Raw genomic sequence first — 20,569 nt, 5'->3', positions numbered from 1 at the left:
ATTCTGAGAATTTTTAAATTAAAGTGTTTTAATGAAGTATTGTAAAAATGTAGGACTTCGGAAATTCTAAGATTATGTAGTCGATATCTTGTTTATCTTCCTCTAGAATCTGCAACACATTTAAAACTACATAAAATCTGTATGGTTTCAAATCTCCATGATTAAATTATTTTGGTTTCATATTGAAATATTTCTTTACTTTCATCAAATCAAGAACAAATTAAATATTTTTCTGAACTTTTGTTGTTCTGAATTTTTATCTTTCACTTTCATAAAAATCTGTCTAAATCTAACACCCACTTTCAACAGAAATACGTAGGCAGCGCCGTAGAGCTACTCCGCAATCAGAACCAGCTCCTCTCGTCCCACGGTAACGCAGCCCTATACGCCGCTCTCGGCTCCTACGTCGAACTAGACGGCTACTACCTGGAGTCTGAGCCTTGTCTCGTGTGTAACAACCCTGAGGTTCCCATGGCAACCATCAAACTGCCCACTATCAAGGTTGGTTTGAACTGCTTTTGTTTTTGGAGAGGTAGTAGGTATAGGTCTCGCCGAAGTTAATGGCGGTTCAAGGTGGTTCTTGCTAAAGAACGCGCAGAAAGTATTTATGGCAATTTTTAGGTACCACATGTTCGTACCAGTCTGAAGTTTGCCTTGAGCCGCCATTCTGTTTGGCGTGAAGCAAGCTGTAGTAAAATAGTAGGGATGAATCTATTGTATTATTGCTAGTATATTTCACCATTATTAAAGTTTGAATAACTCTCTAATGCCACACTATCTCTGCATTTTAGACGTGTATTATAGTCATTGAAAACAGAGAGCATAATTCAAGACTCGAGGAAACCCCTAAATTAGTTGAGTATAGATCTAAAATACTCTATGTACAAGTTAGAACACAGTATTCAGACATTAAAAAAAAAATACATATTTTTCAACTATATTATTTAGGAATTCACTAGTAATATTTATAATGTTCATGTATATTGATGTAAAATCAACCTTAACCCATCTAAATAAGAGCTGAACACACTACTGTACGCAGATCGACTCGAAGTTCACGACGACCACTCAGATCGTGAAGTTAGTCAACAGCCACATGATCAGCCGCATCAACTTGCGGATCAGCGACATTAAGCGCAGCAAGATGGTGCGGACCATCAACTTTTATTATAATAATAGAACTGTACAAGCAGTTCAGGAGCTCAAGAATAGACCTGGTGAGTGGATTTTGAACTTTATTTGTAAGGAGATAAGGTTGATAGTGGACTGTAGTGTTGATCTTGATCTATTGGGCTAAAGCATTTACATGGCGCATTGGGCGCCTTATAATGTGCATTGGACAGGCTTGTGAAAGAAAGAAAGCAAGCCTTGTAGTGCTTTTAAATGTAAATATGTGCTAAGTATTAGTTATAAAAATATGTTTATGTTTAAATTGAAGTAGTCTCTTACTTGAAGAAAATTATAAGTATTTATTTTTGTCCTGTTATTTTTTCTATAACAATAATAAATTTACAGGAATGTGGCACAAAGCTAAACGCGTTCAATTGCAATCTGGCCAATCGGAAGTGCGTGTTGACTTCCCACTGCCTATCGTGGCGTGCAATCTCATGATGGAATATGCTGATTTCTATGAGAACCAACAGGCTACCGGTAAGTAAAATAAAATAAAAATGTTTTGCAAGATTTAATTACAGACACACAAATATCGGTGAAAGTAAATAAAAGCTTGTAATAAAGAATTTTCTGATTGTTTCTTGTCTTATTTTGTTTTTCTTCTTCATTATGTACATTGTTATAGGCGAATCCCTGCAATGCCCTCGTTGTTCGCAATCTGTGCCCGCCAACCCTGGCGTCTGTGCTAACTGTGGAGAGAACGTCTTCCAATGCCACAAGTGTCGGTAAGTAACGTTTACTATTTATAATGTTGATAGACGCCATTTTTGGTAGCAAAAACCATTGGGTTGGCGTCTACTTAGTGAAATCCCACAATGTCACCCTGTAATATTCACTACATACAATGTCTTCAAATATCTTCTTTGTTGCGGGTCTGATGGCTATCAAAATTACATTGAAATGTTGAAGACCCAATATTTTCCCACGTCACGGTCACGGCTATTGTCAGTGGCGGCGTCATCAAATATTGATCTCATACACCTAAATACACCTACTACATTCTTTCACAAAACCTGCAAAAAACTCAACAAGTTCATTCTCTATCCTAGCGCAATAAACTACGACGAGAAAGATCCCTTCCTTTGTCACGCGTGCGGTTTTTGCAAGTACGCCAAGTTCGACTACACTCTCACAGCTCGGCCATGCTGTGCCGTCGACACTATTGAGAACGATGAGGAACGCAAAAAGATGGTGCAGACTATTGGGGCGCTGCTCGATAAAGCTGATCGGGTTTATCGACAGTTGACTTCTAATAAGCCTGTTTTGGAGGTGAGAGTTGTGAACTGTTGCTTTCTGTGCAAATTGCACCTGGTTTGTCAGTAAATAAAATTTAAGATTCCTGTAAATGGTAGTATAATTAAATGCCATAAACCATAGACTAATATTTATTAATGAAACATGGAGCGACTAAAGTAGTTATTTTTTAAATAACATAAACAACATTGCGTCGTTTTTGCTTTAGGGTTCTTTTATCTTATCTTACTGTTTGTTTATTTTACACGAATGTAGTTTACTTTCCACCAAATCAGGGTTTTAAAGCATGTACTTTTATTTGTTTATGTTTTCCTTAAACCTCTGTTAATCTATAAAACAACTGAAAAGGAAAAAAATTAACATACTTTTTGTATTCCAGTCTCTCCTCCACAAAATAAGTGAGCATCGACTCGAAGGCCGTACAGGCGATGAGAACAGCAACGCCAGCAACACTTCGTTCAGCGGCGCTCAGATCAACCGCGTCATACAAACTCTTGCGCATAAGTACTGCGTCGACAGTAAAGGACACTTTGAGGACTTGTCTAAGATCATACAGAAGGTTCTAGCATGCAGGTTAGTGAAACTTTACTACAGTTACTCAATGTATAGGTTGTTAAAGCCCATAAATAAAATTATTTAAAAAAATCTATAGGTAGTACGTTAAATAGAATAGAATCTGACAGTAAATAACATAAATACATAATAGGGATAGTTGATATGATTATGTGTTGTGTTTTTAGGAAAGAGTTGGTGGCATTCGATAGATCGCAGAGTGAGTTGACTAAAGGCGATACTCTACCAGTTTATGCTGGATTGCTGCAGAATTATGACGGCGATGTTACTAAAGGTAAACCTTTACTATTTCAATTTTAAAGATACCTCTCTTTTAGTTAAAGAAACATTTTAATTCTAGAACAAGGATTAATTAATATTTTCTTATCAGGTGGTGGTTGCTATGGCTGCGCCCTAGCATGCGCGGAACATTGCCTCACACTGTTACGAGCGCTCGCGTCGCAAGCGGAACATCGCACCCGACTCTGTCGCTTTGGACTCGTGCAGGAATTGGTGCAGCATAACTTGCACCGTGGTACTCCTCAGGTGAGATATATCATGTTAATCAGTTGATGCAAAGAAGGTCTATTAATTGTCAAGACATTTTTTTACATAAGTAGGTAATCTTATTTCTCTAAGGCTTAGAAAAATCTATCCATTTATCTTCCTGTTTTTTTTTTTTCTGATGTCTTCGTAATTTTTATTTTATAAAATACACATACGTAATTACATTAATAGACACCTTCATTTATGTAATTGGTTATAACAAAAACCTTATTCTTATTATAACTTCCCAAATGTCGCAAATGTTTTAATCGGATTATGTATTTTCGTAGTGCCAGGAGGAAGTACGTGCATTGATCTGTCTCGTCACCCGTGACAATCTTCCAGCGACGGAACATCTTTGCAACTTACTGTCTCAACGCATTACTCTCTCGCTCATGGGACACGCTGCCTCGCAAGATCATAACAATTCGGTAAGTGTTTGAACCATTATCAACCTTATTTCTATGGCATAAGAGTCTTATTCAGGTTGTATTTGTTTTAGTTTGGATGTGTGATTCACGTTGTGCATTTGTTTCAGGTCCGGCCCTTGGTTCTTCTCTTGGGTTCTCTGGTCAAAGTTCAAGATTCGGTTGAGTGTTGGGAGTCAAGACTTCGCTGTATTGTCAAACTATGGGTTTGGTAAGTATTTAATTTATAAAAAGCTACTTTTTTCTGCATTATTTTTATTTATATTTTATATCCGTATGTATATTTTTTTAGCTTCGGTTTTTTATTCTATTTTATTCATTTTTTGTTATTTTTAGGTGTTGCCCTCAACTGACAGAAGTGGCCGGCATAACTCCGGCGGCCAATACGATTCTGAAGGCCGAAGCTTTGGCTGGCATACCGGGCATCAACTCGTCTTCGCCCAACTGTAAGTATTCTTAAATAATTTACTATACTTCGGCCGTTCAGAGAATGCGTTCCTGACACCTATCAGTTAGTCACGACTAGTGATGGGCACAACATAACACTGAGTTCGTTACCGTTCCTTCAAAATGAACCGCCGCATTATTTTAAGATTATTTTCGTTTTAAATTGGCGGAATCATTTGTTTTATATTTTAGTTATTTAAGTGGAAACCAAAAAAAGGTAATATTCATATAATAAAATTGTTTTATTTATTCTTTGTTACAAGTACATTGAATTGAATGTGCGAACAGAATATTAATCAGACTCCGATTTGCTTGAGGAGGTGGTGTCTTCATCATCATCTTCGCCTACATGTATAATTATATTATTATCAATAACAGAATCAATCCTGATATCTCGGTCTAACAAAAGCCGGGTAATCAAATAAAAACAGATCGAAAACACTTGAAAAACGTGGTCTATGCGCACGAAACGACAACGGACGACTGTTTTAGCGTCACAAAATGGCGGCCCATAACGCCATTTGGGGTTACCATTTTTAATCTAAGTATAAAAATGCGGTTTGGTCATAGTTTTATTTTTATATTTCATAAACGTTATAATTAAGTCTTATAGTCCATTATTTTCCAATTCTTAAAAAGAAAATCAAAACGTATTATTTTATATTATAACTGTATAAGAACAGATTACGATACTTGCCTGTTATTTTTAGCACAGCACTACAAAATATAAACCGCTGACATAACCTTGTAATAGCGCAGTATAGATTTAGAAAAATATTGTTTACCAAGTTATTTGACACTCAGTTTGGCACAAAATTATAACATTCATTGATTATTGATATAATAATGTTGTTTTAATGCTCCTCAATTGTTAAAACGGTAAACAACCAGCAAAAATATTTTTATCGTAACTGCAACGCCATTGCAAAGTTACGTCGTCAGTTCAATCGCGACGTGTCAGGAACGCATTCTCTGAATGGCCGAACTATACTACGTAGTGTCTTATAACTAAAAATAAATAAAAACTATATCTTTCTTGGAATTTGATGTAAACTGTAAAAATGTATCGCTGAGTCCTATGTGACCGATCTGAATGCGAACGTGAAGTGCGTGGCGCGGCGCGAAAACAAAAAACAGTCGATTTCTTTTGAAGTGGCGAGCTACGGTGCGGCGTGGCATACGTTCATAGATTCATGTTGGATTCGCGTTGGCGTCGATTCGCTCACGCAGGACGCACCGTTATTCGCGGTTAATTTCAATTTGATGTTTCATTGTTTCATTCGATGTTTTGTTTTATGTGAACGTCAAGTATTTCTAGTTGTAATTAACAACATCTACATGATCCGTAGTCTTGAACTGCCACACAGCGCACCAGTTCGCGCTGCAGCAGGTGGCGCTGCCGTGCCTGCGCTACATGCAGCAGCTCATGGCGCCGCTCGCGCCGCCCGCGCAGCCGCCGGCGCCCGCGCAGCCCGCGCCCGCTGACGCCGACCAGGCTAAGGATGCTGCTAAGGTATGTGAACTGCCACACAGCACCAGTTCGCGCTGCAGCAGGTGGCGCTGCCGTGCCTGCGCTACATGCAGCAGCTCATGGCGCCGCTCGCGCCGCCCGCGCAGCCGCCGGCGCCCGCGCAGCCCGCGCCCGCTGACGCCGACCAGGCTAAGGATGCTGCTAAGGTAAGCATTTGCAGCCAGTTTGTGGTCAATACTGAATTTTTTTTTTCTTCCGTCATATGGTACTTTTTCTCAGGTACACACATACAAATTGAAGAAGAAAATGTGCTGCCCTACCCCAAATAAAATCAGGATAAATCCTAGAAAATAATTATGGACATTTTTCTCAGTTTTATTGTGCCTATCAAAACCCCTTCACAGATGTGTAAAGGGAAATGTTCACTTTTAGGCTTCGGAAAATCAGAGAAAATCTCTTGTGGTGATTTTCTTGTCTGCCTTTGACGCGTGTTATGACATTTTAAGCACATTTTAACACGCTTATTCTGCTTAAAATTACATCTTTCATAATCCATTTCCATTCCCAGGAACCAGTATCAACCACAACATCAGCAACCGGCACAGCAGCCGCTTCAACCTCCGGCAACGTGGTCGTCGACCTCGCAGCCTGGTTAGCAGGCAAGGTGCCTCACTCGCAGTGGCGTCGCCTGTCTAGCGCGAGAGTAGACCGCCCGCCTGTCGCCGCGACTATGCTGAGGGATTTGCATCTCGCTAGCAAGTACCTTGCTAAGTGGAGGGAGAGGGTACGTAGTTGATGATGAATGTAGGATGGAATGGGAAGAAGACAAGAGATGATGTTTTGTGACATTAAAAAGTGATTTCAGTGGTACAAAGGGATAAAATGTTTAAATGTGTCGTAAAAATACAACCGTTCCGTTCCGGTTTTACATAGAAACTTTATCGCTTATTTTCGCCTTTTTTTGTAGTTTTTCTTGTGTCACTTTGAATCACTGTCGATTGAGTTAGAACGGGCGTATTGGATGCTTATTGACTAAACCTTATCCATTTTCCTTATTTGATTCGTTTGTGTATTTTTTTGTATTGCACTACAAAATTTCTTTGTTATTTTTTGTTTCTTTTATTTTTTAACCTTTTACAAAAAACCATATTCAACACTGTAACGCTTACACTAATAGACGATGCTCTCCCACGGCATGCGGCCCCTGGCGCTGGAGGACGGCGGCTGGCTGCGGCCCGTCATGTTCGACCCGAGCTCGCGTATAGCGCGCGACACCGCCTGTCAGATGGTCAAGTCGCTCTGTGACTCCTACGAGAGGACTAAAGCGGTGAGTTCATTTTATATTTCAGCTGTCACGAGGGAGGTAATGCACATGGATAAAAAGTTGCCTATATGCCGTGACTTTTTAGTCGTCTTACAAAGGTGGTCCACTCAATGTATCCGACATAAAATACCACTAGGCATGATTATTAATTTTATAGCGTTAATTAAGAGAATAGGTGCAAAGAAAAATAAATAATACATTAGAAATAAGAAACAATGTTTACGTATCAAACGGTAGAAAGCAGATACCTTCAAAGCGCTCGAGTGAGTGATCGTTCCATCTTCATTTTTTACGAGACAAAATATCGTAAGCCAATCTTGCATAGTCCACGTGGACTGTCATCCAATGAGATTCATTCGATGTGCGGCACGACGTCACCGTCAAAGACGACGATGGCACTTGTCAAAGGATCCACGTGGACTAACGCTATCCTTTGACAAGTGCCGCGCGTGCGACGCCCCGCCTAAGAAACCTATTTTGTAGGGTGAATGAACTCTGATAAAGACGCCGCGCCGCTCCATTGATACAAGACTCGGGGGCCGCGCTGACAACAGGGTGTTTTTATAATCTACGTCATGCGTCATAGTAATGAATTTATTTGTATATTTTAATTATTCAAATCTCATAAATATCATTTTTTTTCTATGAACGTTTACTAGACATTGGATACATGAAGTTGGCTGCCGTTGTAAGACGACTAAAAAGTCACGGTGTATAAGCTATATTATAAGAACTTATATTAAATAAGAACAAACATTTATAAAAAAATGCGTACATAATTGCACAGCTATAAAGCACTGCTGAGTGTTGTGATTGGCACGATAATCGAAATGACAACACTTGAATTCATTCTTCCTTTCACAGGTACTAATTCTGCTAACCAGCTTCTTACCTGAAGTAGGTTCGGCTGGAGAGGCCAGCGAACAGTTCTTGCAACTTTATCAGAGTAAGTTTTTTAAAAATTTCCCTCAAAACATTTCTTTTAATTTATCGAACTATTAAATAAAATTGATTTATCCATCTGTAGCGCTGGCGTCCGAAGCGCCATGGAAGCAATTCCTGGCTTTGCGTGGAGTTCTTCAGCAGATCGCTGACCTTATGACTAAAGAGATTGAACAACTGCATCGCCTAGAAGAGACTACTCTCACCTCTGATTTGGCTCAAGGTAAGATAAATAAAATAAAAAAGAAAGTAAATAAATGCATTTTTTTTGGTCTTGGGAAATTGTCATATGTCCCCTTCAGCTGTGAGGAGCCCTTTGACCGCCAATACACGGACCGCTGGAAACAGTCAGGGGCAACACCTTCAAGCTGCGACTGCGCAGTGAACTGCAGTTCTGCAACACAGAACTGCTGTACAGGCCGCAAGAATTGCCCGTGTATGTTGATAACCGGGAAACTGCTCCAGGAGTCCATGTATGGCGGGCCTTTGTGTTCTTGGTGGTCGCGGTAACTCTGAAATTCGAAATGTCTAAATTATTATTATTTCTTCCCAGGCTACGCTCTAAAGCGTCTAACCGAGCTCCTCGCGATGTTCCTGGAAGAAAGCGGTGCTCGTCGCACGTACAAGGGGCGGCTGGTGGGCGCCGTGCTGGGCGGCTACCTGTCGCTGCGCCGCCTCGTGGTGCAGCGCACGCGCCTCACCGACGACACGCAGGAGAAGCTGCTCGAGCTGCTCGAGGAGATGACTACTGGTATGTGTAGTGCCAAACTTTTTGTCGTCGCTGAAGACTGCGCGAGTGACTGCAGAAATCGTTAGGTCTATATCTAAGTTATCGTTAGGTCTATCGTTAGGTAAATCGTCGAGTTCTAGATATCGGTATAGTTCGGCCATTCAGAGAATGCGTTCCTGACACGTCGCGATTGAACTGACGACGTAACTTTGCAATGGCGTTGCAGTTACGATAAAAATATTTTTGCTGGTTGTTTACCGTTTTAACAATTGAGGAGCATTAAAACAACATTATTATATCAATAATCAATGAATGTTATAATTTTGTGCCAAACTGAGTGTCAAATAACTTGGTAAACAATATTTTTCTAAATCTATACTGCGCTATTACAAGGTTATGTCAGCGGTTTATATTTTGTAGTGCTGTGCTAAAAATAACAGGCAAGTATCGTAATCTGTTCTTATACAGTTATAATATAAAATAATACGTTTTGATTTTCTTTTTAAGAATTGGAAAATAATGGACTATAAGACTTAATTATAACGTTTATGAAATATAAAAATAAAACTATGACCAAACCGCATTTTTATACTTAGATTAAAAATGGTAACCCCAAATGGCGTTATGGGCCGCCATTTTGTGACGCTAAAACAGTCGTCCGTTGTCGTTTCGTGCGCATAGACCACGTTTTTCAAGTGTTTTCGATCTGTTTTTATTTGATTACCCGGCTTTTGTTAGACCGAGATATCAGGATTGATTCTGTTATTGATAATAATATAATTATACATGTAGGCGAAGATGATGATGAAGACACCACCTCCTCAAGCAAATCGGAGTCTGATTAATATTCTGTTCGCACATTCAATTCAATGTACTTGTAACAAAGAATAAATAAAACAATTTTATTATATGAATATTACCTTTTTTTGGTTTCCACTTAAATAACTAAAATATAAAACAAATGATTCCGCCAATTTAAAACGAAAATAATCTTAAAATAATGCGGCGGTTCATTTTGAAGGAACGGTAACGAACTCAGTGTTATGTTGTGCCCATCACTAGTCGTGACTAACTGATAGGTGTCAGGAACGCATTCTCTGAACGGCCGAAGTATAGGTTACGGGTGAAGAAGTGGTATGAACACATGCGTGGAGTGATGTGAGGAATTTAATTTTGGAACGACAGCGAGTTTTACCAGGACTGTACGTACAGTATTCTTGCTACATATAGGATGGAAGACAACTGTGCAATATAAAAGGCTCATCAAAAATTCTGTCATCCCAAACGAAGGGGTGGTAGCGGTTTGCTGTGTTACTCCAAAGTATACAAACCCATAATAAAACTGTGCCTACCCTGAGTACAGTTCCTTAAAAATCAGCATTTTTACAGGTACCGAAGCCGAAACAGCAGAGTTCATGGCGGTCTGCATAGAAACGGTGCAAAAGTACCCGTTACACGACTACCGCACGCCCGTGTTTATCTTCGAGAGGCTCTGTTCCATCATCTACCCTGAAGAGAACGATGTCGGAGAGTTCTTCCTTACGTTGGAGAAGGATCCGCAGCAGGAAGACTTCTTGCAGGTAAGGAATTTCTTGATATTTTTTTGTATTTCTTAAATAATTTTACCCTGTTCGGTCTCCGGATAAGGTGTCCTGCTTTTGACAGTATCATTAAATAGTTGGATCATGTAATAACCACATAGGTATGCTGTCCTTCACGCTTCCAACGTCTGAATAACGATGACGAACTCAAAAAAAGAAATTAATTTGCATGCACTACTTTCAAATAGATAGTGATTCAAGAGAAGATGTCAGATGGAAGCTAGGACGGGTTGTTACATTTCATTGATAAAACGTTGGATTCAAAGTGACATCTTTGCATTCATATTTTACCTTTTTTGTATGTAACCACATTTTCTCTCAACAGGGCCGCATGTTAGGCAATCCCTACTCATCTCTGGAACCCGGCATGGGTCCTCTAATGCGGGATGTGAAGAACAAGATCTGTACCGACTGCGAGCTGGTAGCCTTGCTCGAAGACGACAACGGCATGGAGTTGCTCGTCTGCAACAAGATCATGTCGCTGGACCTGCCTGTTAAGGATGTTTACAAAAAGGTCAGTATCTTTTATATAAATAGGGTCACATGTTAGGCAATCCCTACTCATCTTTAGAACCGGGCATGGGTCCTCTAATGCGAAATGTGAAAAACAAGATCCGTACCGACTGCGAGCTGGTAGCTTTGCTCGAAGACGACAACGGCATGGAGTTGCTCGTCTGCAACAAGATCATGTCGCTGGATCTGCCTGTTAAGGATGTTTATAAGAAGGTGAGTTTTGAGGTCCAATGAAGAAATAACAAGCGTTAGCATAGGCCAAATTACATAATTGTCAAATAGTTGTCTTATGTAATTGTAAGTGTGGTAGTCTCAATATAAGACATGTCATCGACACGAAAGAAGAAGAAGAAGAATGGTTGTGCATACTTTTTAAGTATCCAGCGACCCCGTTTGTTCTTCGATACGTATAAACGACGCCGTTCCGAATTTTCGGCGTGTCTTTTGAGTTCCGCGACTATACATAAATCTTCTCCCATTAGGTTTGGTGTACATCGGGCGAGGGCGTAGACGCAATGCGCGTGGTCTACCGCATGCGAGGCCTCCTCGGTGACGCTACCGAGGAGTTCGTGGAACGCCTGACACAAGCCAACGCGGAGGCCGTGGATGACGAACAGCTGTATAGAATGGCCAACGTGCTTGCTGATTGCGGTAAATATCACTCCAATATTTTTTTGAACTTGTCAAATCTCTTGGTAATGATTTTTTTTTTCTTTCCTCTGGTTTTATTTTATGCTATTTTTTATTTATTTTCAAAGTCAAGGACGTTTTTTTTTTATTTCAAATAGCCTTTCGAAAAACTAGTTGCACGGTTCCAATGAGTTGGTCTCAAGGACAAGAACCGGCAAAAAACTCAATGGACACTCTTTTTAATAAATGAAAACAATTTTTTTACAATAGTTTTCTAGCTATTTCTGAAAAAGTTATACAATGCAATTTTCTTAACAGGTGGTATAGAAGTGATGCTACAACGCCTCGCCGCGATCCAACGTGTAGGAGCCGCTCGAGCACTTTGTTCCACGCTCCTCCGTCTCGTGTCTCTGTGCACGCGCGTGCGGCGCTGCGTGCGCGTGCTGACGCGTGCGGAGACACGTGCACTGCCCGTGCTACTGCACGCGCTGCACCTCGCCGCTATAGAGGAGAAGGACATGGCCAGAGCTCAGCTCGTGTATCAGCTGCTGGAGGTGAGAGAATCGCGAACTTTATAGTTCACGTGTCTATTTTCCATAAGGGTGCGTCTACACCGTGCATGTAGCTGGAGCAAGTTATGTCATGCGCAAGGGACAAGAGCACTCAGGTGGGTATTTTGCATTGGTAAATGTGCGAGTCGCTGGACCCTCACTGTTTTAAAATGTATGTAACCTGCGCTTGTGCCTCAACATACGCAAGCTACTAGCACCGTGTAGATGCACCCTTAATTGGATATAACAGGTCTTCCGAATTTGGTGATTTGGAGAAGCTTTTATAAAGCTTATTGTTACCAACGTTAATAACAACATTGTGTTTGTAGATCATGGAGCGTATCCTGTCGGTGGCTGCTAGCGAGAGCCTCGAGTCGTTCCTTCAGTTCTCGCTCACCTTCGGCGGTCCGGAATACGTGCAAGCCCTGCTCAACTGCACTGAATGTCCAGGTAATAACCTATAAAACAGATCTTTAACTTTTGTTTTCATCTTATTTAATGTTATAGCAGAAAAACAAATAAAATACATTAAAAAATACAGTTTTTGTTTATTTATTAATGTTTTCTTTGTCCCAGGAATCCGCAACAACTCAGTGGCTCTCGGCCACCTAACCCGCGTCCTAGCAGCCCTAGTCTACGGCAACGATCTCAAGATGGCCATGCTAGTAGAACACTTCAAGCCAGTACTCGATTTCGACCGGCTGGACTCGGAACAGTGGACGGAAGAGGAGTTCCGTATGGAACTGTTCTGTGTGTTCTGCGCTAATATCGAGAGGAACTCTATCGGTGGAACGTTGAAGGATTACCTCATCTCGCTTGGTGTTGTGAGGGACGCGCTTGAGTATATCGTGGTGAGTGATATTTTGAATTTAGGAATTAAATCATAAGGAATTGTATAGGGAAAATACATAAGAGAGTGTATGTAGAAGTACATGGGCGTAGTATATGCAAAAGGCACAAAAATTAAATAAGGCCGAGGATAGGGGGAGTGCAAACATATTATTATGCAGTAAGATAACAGGGGTAAATAGGAGTAATACTTAAGGAAGTACTTAAAGGGAGTACATAAAAGAATGAAATAATTATAAAGCATGAATAAATTAGAGTAGTGGCTACTGATACAGACTGTTTTTTTAAATCTGCATTAATCATTGTATTATTTTTTAGATTATCTTTCGCTTACTACAACTTACTGTTACTGATACTAACTTTTAATAAGAGCTTTGTTTATTGAGTTGTATTAATATTGTGAATATGTTTGTGGTACAGAAACACGCGCCGTGTGTGAAGCCGACACTGGTGTGCACGGACTCTGACGAGCTTAAGGAGTTCATCAGTCGTCCTGCACTCAAGTACATTCTGCGCTTCCTCACCGGACTGGCCGCTGATCACGAACCCACACAGGTAAATATTTTACGGAAGTATATGAAACTTGATGGCAATATGTATGTAAAATAAGTTGAAAGATTAATTTAGACGCGAAGAAAACTTTTTATTGTAATTAGGTAGAAAATTATGTGACAATCTACGGAAATTACTATTAATATCACATACTTTCGATTGAAAATTTAGCTAGAACTGAAAATAAAAACTTAAACTTTTTCTTAGTCTTTCTAAAATTCAAGGACAGTAAAAAAACGTGTGCCCGAAATATAACTGTTACTGCAAACTACTATTAAGCCCCAGGAGCACCTAAAACATAAGCATCAGTTTGATTAAAACGGCTGTATACTAAGAATTTTCAATTTTAAAAGTAAACAATTGTTTTAAAAAGAACAGACTTTTAGGTTGTGAAAATGGGCCTACATGACATATGTTTTTTCTACTTTCCTCGTAGATGTTAGTATGCGAGAAGGTAATTCCGATCGTCCACCGTCTCGAACAAGTATCATCCGGCGAGCACGTGGGCTCTCTCGCGGAGAACCTTCTAGAAGCTCTGCGCTCGCAGCCGCAGTGCGCTGCTAAAGTGCAGCAAGTCCGGGACTTCACCAGACAGGTAAGAAACCGTCACGTTTTTCTTCAGTGCTTTTTTGTTGTGTAAACTGGTCTTTTTGTCTGACTTCCCAAAGTTGTCTGAACAGGGATTTTAATTTGAACGCGTGTATTTATGTTTTCACCTGAATTTTTACCACGCACTTCTGACTAATTTTGGTAAATATTATTTGGAATTTGTTAAGTTATTCTGGCCTTTTTATATTAAAAAAAAAAAAAAAAAAAAACAAATCACGTCTATCTTCTCAAGCACTTTTGTTTGCAACAAAATTCATTGTAGACATTTTTGTAGTAGTAAAAAAATATATTTTTAAGATCCAGCAGAAATAACAAGAACTGTTTTTAATATGAAAATCAACTAAAATTAATCTTAAGCGCGGCAAAATCATTCTATAACATGTCTTGTCACAATTACGTTCGAAAAAAGAATCTTCCAAGCAGAGGTGCACGGTTGAATGGCGGGGTGTCTATGGTTGCTTCGTTTCTGCTGCCTTCGTTATAGAAGCAGCACTGGCAGTTAACAATAATTGCTGCGACTGTTCTAAATTCAAACGTTCCACAGGAGAAGAAACGCCTCGCTATGGCAGTGCGCGAGCGACAACTGGGCGCTCTGGGCATGCGCAGTAACGAGCGCGGGCAGGTGACGGCGCAGTGCTCGCTCACGCAGCAGGTGGCCGACCTGGCTGAGGAGAACGGTGCCGTGTGCTGTATCTGTCGCGAGGGATACAAGTACCAGCCCACCAAGGTAATCATTATACAACATTTCAATAGAAGAAGAATCGCTTTTCCACGGCAATGCGTCACTGGCAACTGGACGCTCAAGTTGCTCAAGAGTCACAGGTGCTCAAAAGACGCTTGGTATATTTTCGTCAAACTGTTTGTTGTTAGGGAACACTGCGCGAGTTGCTGCGTAAGTGCCGATATTGGCTGTCGGCGAGTGGTGGGGGTGGTTATACCCACATGCACGAATTTGTGCTCGAAATTAAGTTGGATAACGCCATCGACTTTTGTGAAAATTGCTTTTGCCGATTTTTTGTCAAAATACGACATCTAATTTCAATTCCAAGTTTTTGTTTGACAATACAGTACATTGAATTTGAACTAATATCCCCCATTACCTCAGGTGCTGGGTATCTACACGTTCACGAAGCGCTGTCCCGTGGAGGAGTACGAGGTGCGCGCACGCAAGACGCTCGGCTACACCACCGTGTCGCACTACAACATTGTGCACGTCGAGTGTCATATGGCTGCTGTTAGGCTGGCTCGTGCTAGGTACGTAATATTTTATACTCTTGACGAAGTAGAGAGAGTCTTATTGTTGTGTCCAAAGGTTTAACTTAAACTTATGTCCAACATTCGTAACTAACTTTGTAAATAATCCGCAAAATATATTGATAACTTATATTTGACAAGTGAGCTACAGATTTAATCAAGAAGCCGTAGTGTCAGTGATTACCCCCTATGGCCTCTGCAAGCATTTATTTATACAATACTAGCTGGTGCCCGCGACTTCGTCTGCGCAGGTTTAGTATTTCGAACAATATGTTTACAAATTGTAGCCTATGTGTTATTCTGATGTATAAGCTATATTATTGTAAAGTTTCATTAAAATCCATTCAGTAGTTTTTGCGTGAAAGAGTAACAAACATCCATACATCCATACATACAAACTTTCGCGTTTATAATATTAGTAGGATAATGTAAAAACATAACCAGTCGAAATTGCCGATGATTGGAAAAAACGGCAGTTTGTCAACTGAAAATGGTTCAATTGGCATTATAGTTAATTGGTGCAACCTACCTCAAGACTACATCATTAGTCATCATTACCATAAAACTATTCAATAACAATTTTGTATAATATAATATGTATGTCAGTCTTTAAGGTATATCTCATGGGCCCATATAGCCTGAAAATAAAGGTTTTTGATTTGATTTGATATTCAGTCATGTTAATAATGTGTAGCATAAATGTCCTCTAACAGTACAATTATATTACAGAGACGAATGGGAGAGCGCGGCGCTACAGAACGCGTCGACTCGCTGCAACGGGCTGCTGCCGCTGTGGGGCCCGCATGTACCAGAGTCTGCATTCGCTAGCTGTCTAGCCAGGCACACTACTTATTTACAGGTTTGATTAACTTTTATTTGAGAGACGTGATGATGAGGACGTGGCCTTACTTTGTATATCTTTTAGCGAGTGTTCCGAAATATAACTCTGTATACTGGCTGTATGACGTCATGTATCAGACGTCATAATATTGTGACGCATGTATTGGCTATACAAATAAAAAACGGGTATAATTTAGGCGATCACCAAAAATATTTTTAAGACTCTAAGCTGAGGCATCAAATAAAATAAACAACTCCAAAAAAAATAAATTGACTTTATTAAAAGGGCACTAAAGTATATAATATTATGATCCAAAAAAAATAAAATAACATCAGAAAAAACGCAAATCTCGCACAAATATTATTTTTGGTTCCCAAAATGGATTAATGGTCACCAAATTCTATCCAACTAAAAGATTAATATTACTACCAAAATCAAAGTTAGTGACGAAAACGAATCGCTGCAAAACCGACTCCACGTAGTCTTGTCTGCCCTACCCCTAGAGTGCAATTCAAAACCGCGTAGGCGCAGAGGGGCGAGGCGGCCTGCGAGCTGAGGCGCAGGTAGTTTTTAAGGCTCGCCGCCGCGGCTGAGGCTGGCCGGCAGAGCCGGCCAGCAAGCCGTAGCTGCGGTGGTGAGCGTGAAAACCATCTGCGACGATATGCTCGCATGGGACCGCCGGAGCCCCGCAGTGCCGGAGCCGTGACAGAAGCCATGCTTGCTGCATGTTGCGTGCTTACATTTTACTACTGAGTTACACACAAATTCATATAACAATAAATAAGCGACGTACGTTTGGGAACCCCAGTATATTAATTGGTATTTGGGAAATATTCTAGCGATCGTTAGCTTTTTTAGTCTAACAAAAATGACCAAATTAGGAGTCATGGTATTACATAATTGGTAACATCTAAGTAGTGACAATATATAATATTTGGTCTAAAGTGTATTTTAAAGGCGTCCATATATTTTTTTAGTAGTCAATAATACGAAAAAATGGTTTTACCTAATAATATTTTTGGAAACGTTATTTGGTGACCATTTATCCATTTTGGTAACCGTTTAGAATTTTTTTGGTAGTAAAATAGGTACTTTTTTGGGTGGTGTTTAAACACAAGCCATAAAAAACTGTTCTCAAATGGTGCGACCGTTAAATGATGGCAATACTGGCCAGTGTATTTCGAAACGCATCGTTATGTATACTGCCATGAATCATGGCGTCATGGGTACTGTCCAGTTTACATGACTCTATTTCGGAACACACACTTAATGATTATTTTCTCAGCTACATCCAGTTACACTGGAAGCCGACCCCTACATAGTTGAAAAAATACTAAGCTGATCTTGACTTAATAATTATTTTCCTGCCACAGGAATGCACCGGACACCGCGACATCGGTCACACTTGCACTCTCCATGATCTGAAGTTGTTACTGTTGCGTTTCGCTCGTGGCCGTACGTTCCACGACGACACGGGCGGCGGCGGCCCACTGTCCAACATGCAGCTCGTGCCCGCGCTCATACATATGGCACTTTATGTTATTAATACGTAAGTAATATTGTCAGACTGTAAATCCATGTAATTGTTCAATTTCAATTGTATGTGTTTTCCATTCGTTTGTTAAGGCACATTTTAGCATGCTGCGGTTGTTGATGCCACGGAGAACGCTATCCCAGCAGAAGATATTTCGTATTTTCTATTGAAAGAACGAAGTCATACGTAGAAATAATTATATATCGTTAGGTATCAAAAATAATATCATCATCCTCTGAGCCTTTTCCCAACTATGTTGAGGTCGGCTTCCAGTCTAACCGGATTCAGCTGAGTACCAGTGCTTTACAAGAAGCGACTGCCTATATGACCTCCTCAACCCAGTTCCCCGGGCAACCCGGTACCCCTTGGTTAGACTGGTGTCAGACTTACTGGCTTCTGACTACCCGTAACGACTGCCAATGATGTTCAATGACAGCCGGGACCTACAGTTTAACGTGCCATCCGAAACACAGTCATTGGTGTCTAAAATATACTTAGAAAGTACATACAAACTTAGAAAAGTTGCATTGGTACTTGCCTGACCTGGAATCGAACCCGCGCCATCATACTCGAGAGGTTGGTTCTTTGCCCACTAGGCCACCACGACTTCAAAAATAATATGTGTAACCTTTTTTTTAATAAGTACGTATAAATATAAAATAAATAAGACAGGTTTCAACGGATATTTAAATAAGTGACGTGATTTTTTACCTAGTTGTTTCTTTTTTATTGCCTGTAAATATATCAATATCAACGATTCATTTTCAACACTCGAAGCTGACATTTATTTCAAAAATTACGCCATACTAACACAATATTTGTTCCACAGGAGCCGTGTAGCAGCCCGCGAGGTGTCAGCGCTAGAGGCAGCATTAGCGTGGGCGCCGGCGCGATTGCTGGAGTCTGCGCACGACGCTGAGGGGCCACTGTACTTCGCCACGCTCATGCTTATGCTGTATCCGCATGCCAAGTGAGTCATCTATCAACGTTTTAGGTCGTGCCAAACTTAATGGCGGATGGGAACATCGACGCTACGAAGATTTGCGATTCAGGGTGTATTAGCCACGGCATTGTATTGAGCATCTCTGAAGCTAAAAATATCTCACACTGCGCTCAACAGCTCGCCTAGCCAGTGTTGTACAGGCAAATCCTCCAAGCTTGTGGGAGAATCCCCTTTGTCCAACAGTGAACGTTTTATGACTGTGACGATGGACGTTCATATACTGATAAGTTAGTCGCGAGCAGCACTAAAACTATGGGGCTGTGTCTTGATTTTTTTTCGTTTCTAATGCCTCAACAAAGAAGAAAACCCTCTTCATACACCTCTTCTTTACACTTAAACCACTTCTCCCCACTAGATGGCGCTCAGTAAAACTAGACATGCTGAAACGTCTCCTCGTGATTGGTCATGTGCGCGGCGCGGCGCCGGGCGGGCCCGCCATACGGGCGTTACCGGCTGATCTGCGTGCGGTGGCCGCGTGGGCTGATTACAAGCCGTATGCGCTGTTCGTGGCTATCATCGATCAGCTGTATACTGTTATGTTTAAGGTAGGTTGAAATATGTATTAACTGCGATTTTAGATACTCAGGCCTATTATATTTGCCTTGAGAGCTTGCTATTTTTCGACTTTAATCTATCTATATATTGCTATGGTGTCTTTTTTATTATATTTATAGAACAATAATGGTACCCCTTTACAAATCAATATTTAAGTTAAGCTGTAGTATCTAGAACATAATATGTATTTAGAATTTAAATACTTACCTAGGCTATACTAAACAAACTGAACTACATTTCAAATAGAAATAAGCCGTTATATTTTGTATCTTAGTATTTGAATCGAAATTTCTTCAATAAATCCTTTCTTTACAGAACGTAAGCGCAACAACAGTAGACCAGTGGCCGATAAAACTAGCCGAATACATACGTCACAACGACGAAGCGAACGGCAAAGCCGCTGAGCGCATCGTCACGACTCTCACCGACGAACTCTTACCTTGCGCCTCTTTCGCGGAGTTCTGTGACGCTGCCGGCTTCTTGGAAGACATCCCTGACCCTGACGCCTTCCTTCAAGTCCTGATAGATGAGCAGCCTTGAGACAGGGCCTTCGTGCCCACATGCCTTAGCTACAATGGGTGCATGGCTAGCTAACTACACTAATTTTACATAGGCTAACTTGTAATATTGACCTCTGAATATGTAGTAGTATTTAGGGGTCAATACTGCAAGTGAATTATCAAAATTTACAGTAGCTTCTATAGAAAAAATATATAGATTTTTATGCATATTATATCCTTCAAAAGTTTATCTAAGTATTGTCGTGCACATGATATAGTTCAGTGGGCAAGGCCGTGTCACTCGGCGCGAACATCCCTTCACTCGAGGCTGCGTTGTAATCATTATTATCGCGATGTTTAATCTGAAATGTAACACTGCTTGTAACTGATAAATTATTCTGTATTTAATCGTATTCACTTGTTCGGTGCTTCAAATGTAATCTGTATTTGGGTTTTCTGCAATAAAATAGTTTCTGCTTCAGTTTTGGTTTTATTTTTATATTTTTTCTGACAAACCACAGGTCGAATGTTAAATTGTAGTTTTGAAGTGTACTACAATTTTGAAATGAAATAGACGGGTTTTCTTTTTTTTTTAATCTGACATACGACAGCCAACGGTATATCGTACTTTTCAAAGCATTGTAAGTACTCTAAAGATCTACGCCCTGCATTACCTTCCGCCTTTGCCACCAATCGACAAACGTAGGTAA

General features: G+C 40.4%; 1 protein-coding gene across 1 annotated transcript in view; it reads left to right on the top strand.

Moving 5' to 3' along the window:
- Positions 1-20,340, top strand: part of LOC124636667 (protein purity of essence) — a 61,173-nt gene extending 40,833 nt beyond the window's left edge. The window contains exons 66-97 of the mRNA XM_047172832.1: positions 310-501; positions 1,043-1,217; positions 1,516-1,650; positions 1,799-1,898; positions 2,223-2,442; positions 2,807-3,000; positions 3,168-3,274; positions 3,371-3,525; positions 3,816-3,956; positions 4,064-4,164; positions 4,290-4,399; positions 5,768-5,913; positions 6,440-6,655; positions 7,049-7,198; positions 8,060-8,141; positions 8,223-8,360; positions 8,691-8,888; positions 10,257-10,447; positions 10,794-10,982; positions 11,464-11,632; positions 11,930-12,165; positions 12,492-12,612; positions 12,739-13,013; positions 13,432-13,566; positions 14,000-14,158; positions 14,717-14,899; positions 15,278-15,426; positions 16,156-16,285; positions 17,641-17,816; positions 18,631-18,771; positions 19,160-19,349; positions 19,675-20,340. Of these exons, the coding sequence (XP_047028788.1) occupies positions 310-501; positions 1,043-1,217; positions 1,516-1,650; positions 1,799-1,898; positions 2,223-2,442; positions 2,807-3,000; positions 3,168-3,274; positions 3,371-3,525; positions 3,816-3,956; positions 4,064-4,164; positions 4,290-4,399; positions 5,768-5,913; positions 6,440-6,655; positions 7,049-7,198; positions 8,060-8,141; positions 8,223-8,360; positions 8,691-8,888; positions 10,257-10,447; positions 10,794-10,982; positions 11,464-11,632; positions 11,930-12,165; positions 12,492-12,612; positions 12,739-13,013; positions 13,432-13,566; positions 14,000-14,158; positions 14,717-14,899; positions 15,278-15,426; positions 16,156-16,285; positions 17,641-17,816; positions 18,631-18,771; positions 19,160-19,349; positions 19,675-19,899 (5,229 nt within the window). The 3' untranslated portion in view covers positions 19,900-20,340. The remainder of the gene's footprint in view (positions 1-309; positions 502-1,042; positions 1,218-1,515; positions 1,651-1,798; positions 1,899-2,222; positions 2,443-2,806; positions 3,001-3,167; positions 3,275-3,370; positions 3,526-3,815; positions 3,957-4,063; positions 4,165-4,289; positions 4,400-5,767; positions 5,914-6,439; positions 6,656-7,048; positions 7,199-8,059; positions 8,142-8,222; positions 8,361-8,690; positions 8,889-10,256; positions 10,448-10,793; positions 10,983-11,463; positions 11,633-11,929; positions 12,166-12,491; positions 12,613-12,738; positions 13,014-13,431; positions 13,567-13,999; positions 14,159-14,716; positions 14,900-15,277; positions 15,427-16,155; positions 16,286-17,640; positions 17,817-18,630; positions 18,772-19,159; positions 19,350-19,674) is intronic.
- Positions 20,341-20,569: the final 229 nt, after the last annotated feature.

The sequence above is a fragment of the Helicoverpa zea genome, chromosome 2 (genome assembly GCF_022581195.2).
Source record: "Helicoverpa zea isolate HzStark_Cry1AcR chromosome 2, ilHelZeax1.1, whole genome shotgun sequence".
Lineage (NCBI taxonomy): Eukaryota > Metazoa > Arthropoda > Insecta > Lepidoptera > Noctuidae > Helicoverpa > Helicoverpa zea.
Note: the sequence above shows the minus strand (reverse complement) of the source record. Positions and strands in the feature narration are given on the sequence as shown.